The following is a 13,754-nucleotide window of genomic DNA, read 5'->3' as shown; positions in this document are numbered from 1 at the left end:
AGTAAACCCCTAACTATTTGTAGAAAAAAAATTTAAGAGTGGTTAGGAATATGGCATGCAAATTCATTCTCCACTGGGCCCAGGTATTCCCAGGGTAAAGGAGAGAAATATGAAAGCAACATGTAATTTCCTTAGTTTCAGAGGGGAGAAACAAGTAGAGTAAAATGAGGTAACATGAGGGATACAGTCCCCATGAGGTGACATGAGGGATACAGTCCCCAGAGACTAAAGAACAAGAAAGCCCTACTATTTAAAGTAAGTCAGGCTGCTGACTTCACAGTCTGGTCTGGAGACTCTGCAGCTGGAAATCACTTCAAACAATTTGCAGCTGTTCTACAGTGATAGATTCTGTACTTTGAAATGAATTTTACCCTGATCTAACAAACTGGGATACTTATCTTTAAGGAAAAGTAAAAGAAAGAACGCGGTCTCTGTTGAATGTGGAGTAACTCTCTTATGACAGGGAAGGTGCAAAGGTTTCAGTTTTCCTATTTCTGTTACAGGTGGTGTCTAACATCCATTCCAACTGTGCGTCCTGCTTCACCTGAGAGAACCTGAGTGAGTACCTTCTCTAAGAAGGCTTTATTTTTTTCTCCTGCTTTTCTTTTTTTGGTGAATTTAGGCATTGACCAGGGACAAGCGAAGAGATCAACTAGAAGTCCAGCAATAAAGAAAGGTAAGTAAAAGATATAAATGTTCTGTTCATGTAACTTATTGACCTGAAGTAAAATTCACAATCCTGTTAATTTCACCAATCACCCATAGACTCAAAATTCTAAGAGTATTGAGTGGCTGAGAAAGTATGTTCAATAAATGCTCTGCTGTTTTTAATATTACAAAATTTGTAAGTCATTAGGAGAAATATAAGCAGCAGTAGATAATATGATTTTAAGACCTTTGTAAATACCAGCAATTCTCAGGAAATGTCACTATTATTTTTACAAACCCTTAGAAATTGAAAATCTAGATCAAGAATCTCTGGACTACAAAGTCAACTGTAAAATCTCATTGGGGGAATGGGAATATTTGCCAGAGTAGAAGGGAGACCAGAGCATGTAATTCACAGTGCCAGATGTAAACCAAATGGGATTTTGCTAATAATGTAAATGAATGGATGTAAGTTCTAAGAAGACAATTTTCAGCCACTGTATATTTTCTCTTCATAAGATACATGGATTTTTTCAATGTAGCTTAATGTATTCTAGAGCATTAAGAAATCTCTGAGGACTACAATATCAACTGCTGTGTATGTATTAGTGCTCACATCTATTATTATTATTATTATTGTTATAAATAACCTTATATGTAAAGAGAATGAGAGAGTTGCATTGGTTGGGTATAAATTAATCTTCATTAGGCTAACTCTGTGACATTGGACAAGAGTCACTAATCTTTTGTATCTCCCATTTCCTATGTGTGAAAAGAGGATTATAACGCGACCTATCTTACAGGATTTAAATAAAATAACGCAAGAAAAATACATACACAATATGCGTCGAGCCCAGGAAATTCTCTGTATAGTTTAGTGCCTCTTAGTACTTGATATTTATACTCATCATTGCCTTTCTTTATGTGTCTAGTGCACACACGCACACACACACACACACACACACACACACACAAATACAAATGTCCATAGCCTTTTATTGTTTGCACTATTTTTGTTAGAACAATGTGTTGGGGAGACTTTCTGGTTGAGGATGAGAGGAAAAGGTCTATTCCTCCTTTTTCATTCCTTCTGGAGATGCTGTTCTTTGAAGTTCATGCAGCAAGATTATTCCAAGGAAGAGGACCTAGGCCATACATCTGTCCAGTGAAATACAGAGAGAGGCAATGTAGTGCGGAGGAATACCAAATAGTTTGGCTTCAAGAGGCCTATGTTCTAGCCCAGGATTCTCCAGTGAGTAGCCGAGAAAGGCCTATCTATCACTGAGGTCACCTAACAAAAGACAATCTTGCTAATACTCTTGGGATAGTACCTGCTTATGTCCCTCACTGATTTGTGGTGAGGCTCAGATAAGATAATGGGTACAATGACACCTTTGAAAGTGTTATAATACGTATATAACTTATTGGTTGGATTATTGAGCCCCCATCCCAACAGAAACTAGGAGCAGCAGAACGTGGATAGGCACTTCGTATATGGCAGTGTCTGTGAGAATGGAACAAGCTCCCGCCCACTCTTTTCCCCAACTGTTCTCGGTAGATCCTTTATCTCCAGAGATAGCCCAGGTATTGAGTTACTTGGGGCTCAAGTTTTAATTTTAGACAATATCAAATAACTTCCTGCTGCAAGTGATAAAGGATTTAACATTGAACTATGATTCGACAGCAGCTAGACTAGTGAAGTTTTATCTGTTGTTCAATAAGGTAAGGTCATGGATGGAGTAGGGGATTGGAGTGGAAGTGGAGAATTCCACTGGAGCTGTTGCCCAAGCTTTCACTTTGAAGATCTCAGATGGGCATTTATTTTGAGTTTTCTTTTTTTTAACTAATTTTATTAAAGAATTTAAATGTTTCCTGTATTTGCCATAATTTCACCTTGCATGCAATGAATTTTATTTCCATTTGGATGACCTGGTATTAAATTATTCCCCTGATTCAGTATGGTGGCTGGAACATTCCTCAAGCTGCTACTGGTGTTTTCTGGTTCTGTTGTGAGCTTGTGAATCTGAGTGTTAGGTAGGGGTTTTCACTGTGTAGCTTGTTCTATTATTTTCATCTGGGATGTCTACTATTTTTACAAGGTAATTTACTAAATATTGGTGGGATTATTTAAAATTATCAATATTTAACTGACACATTTTTTTTTTCTGTAGATGCTGGTACTAAGAAATTAGGGTAGCGTTGGAACCATGCTACTTACCTAGGAATGTCCTCTGTTTCTTTCCTTGATCATCACTTTTTTTTTTTTATTTTTAAGATTTTTATTGGGGAAGGGGAACAGGACTTTATTGGGGATCAGTGTGTAATTCCAGGACTTTTTTCCAAGTCAAATTGTTGTCCTTTCAATCTTAGTTGTGGAGGGTGCCATTCAGCTTCAAGCTGTTGCCCTTTCAGACTTAGTTATGGAGGGCGCAGCTCAGCTCCTGGTCCAGTTGCTGTTGCTAGTTGCAGGGGGCGCTGCCCACCATCCCTGTGGGGAATCAAGGAATTGAACTGGCAACCTTGTGGTTGAGAGCCCACTGGCCCATGTGGGAATCGAACCGGCAGCCTTTGGAGTTTGGAGCATGGAGCTCCAACTGCCTGAGCCACCGGCCCGCCCCGATCATCACTTTTTAAAGTTCCTCACACACCCAGGAGATTCAATTATTTTCTTCTTGATTGGCACTCTTGACTAATTTTACTAATTATTCAATTTTAATGTAAAATTTTACTAATTGTCAGTATTTTTTATTTCTTTCATTAGTACTGTGGAGGAATAGTCAGTGCCTTCATTAATTTTGCCACCTTTCTCCAGAAACTGTGCCTAGAGGACATGTTAATATATAAATTATTTATCATAAATAATGAAGAGAGATACTTCTTAAAGACCAGTTCCTGTAATTATCCAATAAATGGTTAATGCCCAAAATGATCTTACTTAATGGATATTAAGTCACTCTTCTCAATTAGTTAGTAAGCAGCACATCTAGAACTCAGACACAGTGTTTTGATGTCTTTTGATTTCTCTTCAAGTCGAACACACTTTGTACTACAAGTATGCACTCTTTTTCACTTTGCACTCTTCTGTTAGAATTTGTAGGTATATATGCCAGCAAAAAGGTGTTTATAGCTTTGCCATGTATTCATCTGACTGAATGCCATGTTTTCTCTTCTCTCTTATTGCAGCTCAAATGATCAGATATGTGAGAGAGGTCCAAGGCAGGAATCAGACACAAGTGACAGAATTTATCCTCTTGGGACTCTCAAACAATTCAGATCTACAAGTTGTCCTCTTTGGATTGTTTTTGCTAATCTATTTGGCAACCATAGTGGGTAATTTGGGGATGATCGTGTTAATTAAGCTCGATCCCCATCTCCACACCCCCATGTACTACTTTCTCAGCAGCCTGTCCTTTGTTGATGCTGCTTACTCTTCTTCTGTTACTCTTAAGATGCTGGTAAACCTTGTGGCTGAGAATAAGGCCATTTCTTTTAATGGATGTGCTGCCCAGTTCTACTTCTTTGGCTCCTTCCTGGGGACTGAATGCTTCCTGTTGGCCACGATGGCATATGACCGCTATGCAGCCATTTGGAACCCTCTGCTATACCCAGTTCTCATGTCTGGGAGAACTTGTTTCTTGCTAGTAGCTACCTCATTCCTAGCAGGCTTTGGGAATGCAGCCATACACACAGGAATGACTTTCAGATTGTCCTTTTGTGGCTCTAATAGGATCAACCATTTCTACTGTGACACCCCACCCCTGCTCAAACTCTCTTGCTCTGACACTCACATCAATGGCATCGTGATCATGGCTTTCTCTAGTTTTGTTGTCATCAGCTGTGTTGTGATTGTCCTCATTTCGTACCTGTGTATCCTCATTGCCATCTTGAGAATGCCCTCATTAGAGGGCAGGCACAAAGCCTTCTCTACTTGTGCCTCCCACCTCACGGCTGTCACCATATTCTTTGGAACAATTCTCTTTATGTACTTGCGCCCTACGTCTACCTACTCAATGGAGCAAGACAAGATTGTCTCTGTATTTTATGCAGTAGTGATCCCTATGCTAAATCCCCTCATCTACAGTTTGAAAAATAAGGATGTGAAAGAGGCCCTAAAGAAGATCTTCCAGAAACGTGTTCTGTAAAGCCATGTTACACATCATCTGTTATGTAGAAGAAAATATGTTTCCATATTAATTCTGTGATTGCTTAAGCTCTTTTTCTGTGTTAAAGTAGATTGTTGAAAATAAGGCATACTTCTTAATCTCCTAAATTTGTACTCATGGGCTTATATGATGAATCAACACAGTGGCAGGTGGGGGGTGGCAGTATCTGGTAAAATATCAAAAGACTTGGAGTTGACTGACCAGTTTCAATATTTGCCTTTTCTTAATTTCAGTTTTATTATATATAAACATTGTGAAAATTATGAAAAAACTCAGGTATTTGTACCTCTATAATGATCTGTTTTGGATATGGGTCACTGGGAGGGGGATGATTTGGGCCTGGCAATTCCTTTCAGCAGGGGCAATTCCAGGGGTGGAACTCAGCTGTGGAGTGTCAGGTGTCAATACACTAGGAAACTGGAAAAATAAATACTTCAACCCTGAAAGGTAAATCTTCATAATTCCTGAAAATAGAGTGTCCTGTTGTTTGATCTTTGCATGTGTAAGGAGTTTAAGTTTAAAGAACTAGGGCAAATTAGACATTCTTTCCCTAATACCTTAACAAATAACCACACATTAGTTTACTGCTAGCTGCAATTTGATTGGGACAAAGCTAAAGCTTTCAACTGGTTTGACTGATATTTTCATAACTGGGATATCTGCCCAGTAGGACTGGATTTTCTTTACAGAAAGTGGCCACTGACATGTCAACAGAAAATGTTTTAAACTGCTTAGGATTGGGTAAAATATACTTGGTGTGATCTTAGTGTATCTCTTTGTCATCAAAAGACTGATTGTCATCCTACAGAAAAATAGCCACTTAAAAGAGACTAAGTAATAATTTTACTTTCAGTTACAGCTTATGGTTTTTGGTAAGAAATCAAATCCAGATCTTATCATTTAATTCTCCCTTATTCTGCTTTTCAGACATTGTATGTTAAAAATACACAATATTGTTGCTTATCCAATGGTTTTTGTTCATCTTACGGTTCTTTTTCAGGACACCTCTTCATATTTTAAGACACAGCACACATATTATCTCTTCTATGATTTTCCTGACCCTCCCTCTTTCTTCTCATTGTTGTGATTTTAGAGATATTGCAACCATAATCAAGCCCTTAGCCACAGAAACAAATAATAAAAATACAGTGTAATGTTTCCTGACATAGACTGAAAGCACCTTGAGAAAATAGCTTCTTTATATCTACCTTCATATCTCCATGCCTTCATAGGAAACCATCAATAAAAGTTTTAAAATTAAGACAGAATCATTCCAATTGAAGACACAGGGTGATGGAAGGCAAAATGTTGCATCTGGCATCTGGAACTCAAAGTTCCCAATAACCAGAAATTTTAAAAGTCAATGTTAGAAATAAAAAGTTCTCATATCTAGTCGGACCATCTGTTAGATAATATTTTATTCTTTTCAAAGCAAGCTGTCCTATCTTCTTTGAAACTAAACATTTAGTAAACAGATGATATTTCAATGTTCTATATCGGTCATTTTACATATGTGTGATTTCAACATATCGTAATAGAGGATTCAGGATTTTTTCAAAGAAGGAACACAAAGTTGATTCACGCTAACCTAGTAGGACTGGAATTCTCAGTGCCACCAGCTCTCTCTTTCTCTGTCTCTCTGCCTCTCTATGTCTTCTCTCCTACTATGGATTCACTTATTCTCTTTCACAGACTTTTCACATGATGACCTCAGGTTTACACTCTTAAAATGATTGCATTACAGGCAAAGCTGCATCTCTTTAGAAAGGACAGCTATTACCTGAAATTGCTCAAATTTTCATTGTGTATATGTGTGGGGGGGTATATATGTATTCGTGTGTGCGTGTGCGTGTCTGTATGTTGGTGGTAAGGGCAGTGCCAGCTATCAGAGGAAATCTTGCTCTGGAATAGCTACTGCAATCCACTGTACATTTACTCAGTAAAATTGAATTACTTGTGGTGGGTGGGTAGCACTGCTCCTTCATTTACAGACTCCACTTTCAGGAATTGATGCTTTATGCTGTTCACACCTCAACAAGAATGTTAAAACCAGTGTTAACTTTATTAGTAGATGAGTTAAATGTTTACCCACATGATGAAATCTGTGGATTCCTTTTTCAAACTTGTGTTAACCTACCATATAAAAGAACTATGATAACATTGTGTTCTTTGGGGATTTTTTAGTAGCTAAAGTCATGAGGTGTCCTTTTAGCAGACATACATCAATTGGTCATTACAACTGAAGCAGAGTGATATTAACCAAGGAATTCATGTATTTAAGTATAATTTAAACAGAGTCTTCTGATGGCTTTTTAGGAAAATAAAATTAGAATGCATAAAACTCTTTGAGTTGATATCACTCACCCAGGTAAAGTCTGTGCCCTTTAATCGTATCCTTTGCTATATAAATAAATGAGTATCAACCTCTTACTTGTGGACTTCTGCTCAAGTGATTGATCCCATACTGAAAAGTATGGATACTTTGCCCTTCCGGGTCCAAAAGTGTTAATTCACTAGGTTTTGTTTACACATTCAGTTACTATTGAGCTACTTCTATTTCTTGTCGGAAGTCTTTTTTGTAAATCTTATGATTATTACAATGTTATCATATATTAAAACATATCAGAAAAACTTAAATACATACATACATAACTACTTCAGGACAAATTTTCTTCTTACTAAAAGCTGAAATTCTGTCTAAAGAAGGGTCAAATCTTGAACTATTTTAATGTAAAGCAAGGAATCCCCACCTTAAGGGATCAGAAAATGACTCTACAATCCAACCAAGAGGTCTATAATCCTACAAGGAACTTTCATTTTATGGGAATAATTAAGCAGCATATTTTGTTTTTTTTTTACAGTTTATTATTTATTCCAGGAATCAGGATAGAAATTGAGATAGAGAAAAATTTCCACTTCGATTGGGAAAAAAAAAATGCAGTAATGCTTAACTCTTCTCAAAGGTAGTGAGTTGATAACATTCTACATTTTGATATTGATATACAGCTTTATTCTGTTGACTGATTTCTCACAGTGTGGCCCATCATTTGGAGATCTAACAAAATGAGAGATGCCTCCCTTGCCTTGGCCAAACTACACTTGAATTCCGTTGATTGTAATGACCTGGAACTGTCAGTGCATTGGAAGATACAGATTAAGGAAAGCATCTCCAGAGTCTTTTATTCTCTAGCAAATACAGCTCCAAACAGTGTTGAAATATTCTTTCTTCTATTTTCAACCCTCCTCCTGAATCACCAGTTTTATGAATGATCCTAGCTCTTAGACTCATTTTGATCTCTAGCATTTTGATGAAATGAACTCAATGGGGCAAAATGATTCCAGTATAAATCCACAATGTCCACCTTCCAAATGTCCACCTTACCCCTGACCAGTATTTGTACTTCCTTCCAGTGGTTGTGTTACTCTGCTGCTCTCCACACTTTTTCTGCTCCTCAAATCTCGCATGGACTTCACTTTTAGTCTTCTCACTCTTAGGAGGTGACCCCATTTTAGGGCTTACAGAGAAACATTAAAGCCTCTCATCTTTACTATACTAAAAATACAAAACTTATCTACCCACGCCTCCTTCCATAGTACTAAAGGTGAGGGCCAGTTTTTCTATGTGGCTGAAGGTCTTCATGAGATCAGCATAAGCAGGGTGCACAGATGTTAGAGATTTTGGCCTCAAAGGAGAATCTAAGATCTCAAAGCCTCAAATTAAGTTTATGCCCTTGAGGAAAGAAATGACTGTTTTAATTGGTTCTTTAGAATTATTTTAAAAATACTATAGGGAATGTACCCAAGACATACATTATAAATTTTCTCACCTTGTTTTTGCAAAATATGCCAAGTCAACTTTGACAGGTAGGTCATTTTCTACATTTGTTCATTAAAATATGTTTGTTCTTTGGATTGGGAAGATCACTAGCCCACTAATGTGGAAAAAAATTATTTTCATAAATTATACTTGATTTTTCTATTTCTATATTATATTTAACGGCATCTCTAAAAGTCAATTATTATCTGCAAGCTCTTTTAATGTTTATGTAAAATCTAAATAAAAATAACTTTAGGGTACAATTCTTGAGGAACAATTTTTCCAGTCGTATATTATTTTCACAAAGAATTGAGACATAGGGAGCAAGGACACATTTAAACACTATCTGTGCTCCCCTAAACAGATATTTTCATATGTGTGTTAGTTGCACAAAAAATGGGGACAAATCCCCCACATTTTTCTTCAGATATTTGCATTCTTTATTTACTATTCAAATTCTACCTTCTCAGAAAGACCTTCATTGAATGGCCATCTAACAGCATCCCACCTTTATTTTTCTTCTAACTGACATTACTTGCTTCTAACTGACATTATGTTATATATGTTTGGCTCTGTGTTTACTATCTGCACCTTCTCCTATATATGCTTCATGAGGATGGGGCATTTGGTCATGCTGTAACCCCAGAACCTAGAAAAGAAAAGAAAAATCAGTCTCTGTAGTGTACACGAATAAATGATTCGGTGATTTTCCAAAGCAGACAGAACAATTCTTCATTCTGTACAGTCTTAGTTACATATCAGCAGGTAAATTTACTAATTCAATGCCTTCTGAAGGAAACTAAGTCAAACAACTAGGGGTTTCAAGTAAAAAGGTTGTACTGAATATTAATTTTCTATTTTGTATCTGACAAATAGGAGATCAGATCTAGATGAACCACAGAAATCCAATTTTCTTCATTTTTTCATTTGAATGGTGCCAAACGACCTGCTGTATTTTTTTTTCTTTTTATAGCTGATATCAATGCCTGTGTATTTGTTTTTTTCCCCACAAAATTTGAAAAAATACCAAATATGGACTTCTCCAATAAGACAGGTATGAGTGTGTGTGGTGTGTGTGTGTGTGTGTGTGTGTGTGTGTGGAGAGAGAGAGAGAGAGAGAGAGAGAGAGAGAGAGAGAGAGAGAGAGAGAGAGAGATAACAGAGATATAGGGTGAAAATATTTATGTAGAAATTTTGATGTGTTTGTTGAAAAGAGAAGAGTAATTTCCTTGATAGATAAATAGATCAAAGAATAAGTGATAAAATGGGTGAGATAAATGCAGAATCTGGATCAGACAAAACTACTCACTTTCCTTATCATTTTCAGTTTTCAACGGATAAGAAAATGTCTTCCCGAAACCACACTATCGTAACAGAATTCATTCTCTTGGGACTCACGGATGACCCAGTACTAGAGAAGATCCTGTTTGGGGTGTTTCTGGTTATCTACCTAGTCACGCTGGCAGGGAATCTGTGCATGATCGTGCTGATCAGGACCAATTCCCACCTCCAAACTCCCATGTATTTCTTCCTTAGCCACCTCTCCTTTGTAGACATTTGCTATTCCTCCAATGTTACTCCAAATATGCTGTACAACTTCCTCTCAGACCAGAAGACCATCTCCTATGCTGGATGCTTCTTGCAGTGTCTTCTCTTCATTGCCTTGGTGATCACTGAGTTTTATATCCTTGCTTCGATGGCACTGGATCGCTATGTAGCCATTTGCAGCCCTTTGCATTACAGTACCAGAATGTCCAAGGATATTTGTATCTCTCTAGTCATGGTCCCTTATGCTTTTGGCTTCCTTAATGGACTGTCTCAGACATTACTGACTTTTCATTTGTCCTTCTGTGGCTCCCTTGAAATCAATCATTTCTACTGTGCTGACCCTCCTCTTCTAATGTTGGCCTGCTCTGACACCTACGTCAAAAAGATGGCAATGTTTGTAGTTGCTGGTTTTACTCTCTCAAGCTCTCTCTTCATTATTCTCCTGTCCTACCTTTTCATTATTGCAGCCATCTTGAGGATTCATTCTGCTGAAGGCAGGCAGAAGGCCTTTTCTACTTGTGGTTCCCACCTGACAACAGTCACTATATTTTATGGGACCCTCTTCTGCATGTACTTAAGGCCCCCATCTGAGAAGACCGTAGAACAGTCCAAAATAATTGCGGTCTTTTATACTTTTTTGAGCCCAATGCTGAACCCGTTGATTTACAGTCTAAGGAACACACATGTGATCCATGCCATGCAACAAATGATGAAGGGAAATCTCTTCCCTAAAAATGCAGGTTAGGCATCCGTTAATTTGAAATTACTAAGTGTCTGTTATGAGATAGCGATTAGAGCCCAGAAATGAGTAAGCGAGGGCTTCTAACTGTAATAGAGTTCTTTGTTCCAATTTCTTTTTGAAGATCAGCACCATTTAGTCTGTGGGACATTCTCTTAATTTACAACAAAGTTCCCTTCTTGTTAAGCAAAGAGTTGTGTTTCCATTCTTAGCTACCAGAATATACTGCTATCCAGATTTATAATCCTATTTGAAATGTTTTTTAGAATCATTGTGAAAATACTGTATATTTTGTCTACGTGATTTTATGCTTCCTTTCAGTTTCTAGTCTGCAGAGTCACTGTGGCTTTTAGGAACCAAACTTAAAAACTCAGTCCTGGCAACTCTCTTGCTCTCAATGGTTGACCTCTTTGATGTCTTCTTAAAGTATTCTATTTATTTAATTCTATTTGTGATTTAATTTTTTAATTGTGTAAGTCTTTGTTTGAAAGCCACCTCAAAATTTATTGAGATAGATAGAACCTATATTAACATGCATAAAAATAACATAAATGAGACTCAATTCTAGTTTAATGCTCACTTTTATATCACTTTTTTAATCTTCACAAGAGAACTAGTAGGATATTATTATCTTCATTTATAATATTTGAAGTTTTAGGCACATAGAGATTAAATGGACCAACCCAAAGTCACACGGGTACTAAATAGCACAAAGACAAATCCTTTGATTACAAATTCTCTTTCCAACTCACACTGCAGTGTTTAAACCCCTCAACACACTACAAATGGTAGGGGCCATATTGGGGACAGTGAACTGATGAAGTCACTGCTACATATAAAATCATGGTGATTATGACGAGAGTGATATACCTAATAATCACCCGCATAGATATCCTCTTATATTTTGGGTAAACATGATATTTGTATTCAATTTAAGTATAATTTTCTTACTGTTCCATGTAAAGCAGGCAATTTGCTGTATGGCAAACCTATTTAGAATGTATTTTATGAATATATTTTTCAGATAATAAAAGCACACATGTTCGTTATAAATAACTAGGAAAAGCAGACAGGAAAGAAGAAATAATGTATATCAGTGATATATCATAAACAGTGAATAATTTCTGTTTGTGTTTTTAAATACTTCTCAATAATTTTGAGAATACATACATACTATTATAATTAATAAAACAAAATTGGAATCATTTGCCATCCACAAGTAGAAACATTGATTTTCTATTTTTATTAAATTTATTGGGGTGACATTGATTAATAAAATTATATAGGTTTCACATATACAATTCTATAATACATCATCCATATATTGAATTGTGTGTTTATCATCCAAAGTCAAGTCACCATATATTTGACCCCCTTTATCCTTTCCTACCACCTCCCCTTCCCCTCTTTCCCTCTGGTAACCACTAAACTGTTGTCTGTGTCTATGAGTTTTTGTTTGTTTGTTTGTCTTGTTCACTTGTTTTCAGTTTTATATCCCACATATGAGTGAAATCATGGTTCTTGACTTTTTCTGTTTGACTTATTTCACTTAGCATGATAATCTCATGAACATTGATTTTCACTTGGTAGTGTAATATTTGCATTTCATATAGACTAAACATTTTGGTGAACACCACTTTTAATGTAGTGTAATAATTAATTCATATTGAACTTAATTAAAAAACAATCCATACCGATTATAGAAAAACAAACTGAAAAATACTAAAAGATACAAGAGATGAAAACAAAATTTTTGAGTAATCTCCTACCTAAAAAGAGCTGCTCTCAACACATTTTGGCATATGTTTTTCCACTTGGCTTATTTTGCAAAACATTATTCCGCCGTGCTGATGTAACCTATTTTTTTTGAGGTCAATTAGTATCTGCATGTACATCTCTCTCATTATATCCATTAGAATATATTCCTAGAAGTGTAATTGCTGAATTAAATATTTTGAACATTTTTAAAGCTCTTACTAAATTTATCTATGGGTAAATATTTCTCAAGAAAGTTTCTCACAATTTACACTTATGAATAGTAATATTAGCGAATAATCATTTAACTATACCGTTATTATTAGGAAATATTATTTAAGATTATTTGCTTCTTTGTTGTCTTAACTGAAATTGTTAGGAAAGAATTCTGTTTTCTTTTGAAATATATATTTAAAAAATAAAGAAAATATTGTTTTATGACTGCCTTTTACGTGATTTCTGATGATTATTCACATAAGGAATATTCATATTTTTGTTTAGAAAAGTTTAATCGGTTGTTTTGTTTGTTTGTTTTGAGGTAAATCAGGAGAAAGACCACAAAAAGATGGGCTGCAGCTCTCGTTGGCTGGTCAGTCTCAGCCAACATGCCATGGTGGAACTAGCTTCATCTTCATATTCTCTAATAAGAAAAGAATAATTTTTCAGTTATAAAAAAGAAAAATAAATTGTATACCTTCCAAAAATAGACAACATAATGGGCATGAAACCAATGGGTTTTGAAAGGAGAGGTTTAAAGCAGGTTGTTATTTCGCTCAGAGATGGAAGAGTTTCAATAGATGCCTTCAGGTGGCTGGTGGTGATGATTCAAGTGGACAATGCATTTGAGAAACATATTTCAAGTCCACGTACCAACTGTGCTGACTGCTTTGCAACTCCCACCTTAATTCTGCTAGCACATAGGGAATTTGACTTAGCTCATTGGTGTTCCTAATGAGGCTAGGGAATTGGAACCCAGGATGTCAAAGATGGCTGCTGCCATAGCCTGAGCATGACGTAAATGCTTGATCAGGGAATGGGGAGAATATAGACCAGTTCTACTATTGTAAGTGAGAGCAAACCTTCT

General features: G+C 36.4%; 2 protein-coding genes across 2 annotated transcripts; both read left to right on the top strand.

Moving 5' to 3' along the window:
- Positions 1-3,836: 3,836 nt before the first annotated feature.
- LOC148755967 (olfactory receptor 5AP2) lies at positions 3,837-4,790 on the top strand. Its single transcript, XM_088790011.1, has one exon. The coding sequence runs from the start codon at positions 3,837-3,839 to the stop codon at positions 4,788-4,790; it is 954 nt and encodes a 317-aa protein (XP_088646137.1).
- A 5,096-nt stretch (positions 4,791-9,886) lies between these two features.
- Positions 9,887-11,026, top strand: LOC109435481 (olfactory receptor 5M10). The gene has a single exon (XM_019713418.3). It carries the CDS (start codon positions 9,893-9,895, stop codon positions 10,919-10,921), a length of 1,029 nt encoding a protein of 342 aa, XP_019568977.2. The 5' UTR covers positions 9,887-9,892; the 3' UTR covers positions 10,922-11,026.
- The last annotated feature ends 2,728 nt before the right edge of the window (positions 11,027-13,754 follow it).

The sequence above is a fragment of the Rhinolophus sinicus genome, chromosome 14 (genome assembly GCF_057876585.1).
Source record: "Rhinolophus sinicus isolate RSI-liver-muscle chromosome 14, RSI-T2T, whole genome shotgun sequence".
Lineage (NCBI taxonomy): Eukaryota > Metazoa > Chordata > Mammalia > Chiroptera > Rhinolophidae > Rhinolophus > Rhinolophus sinicus.
The sequence above is the reverse complement of the archived record's forward strand: the minus strand, read 5'-3'. Positions and strand labels throughout refer to the sequence as shown.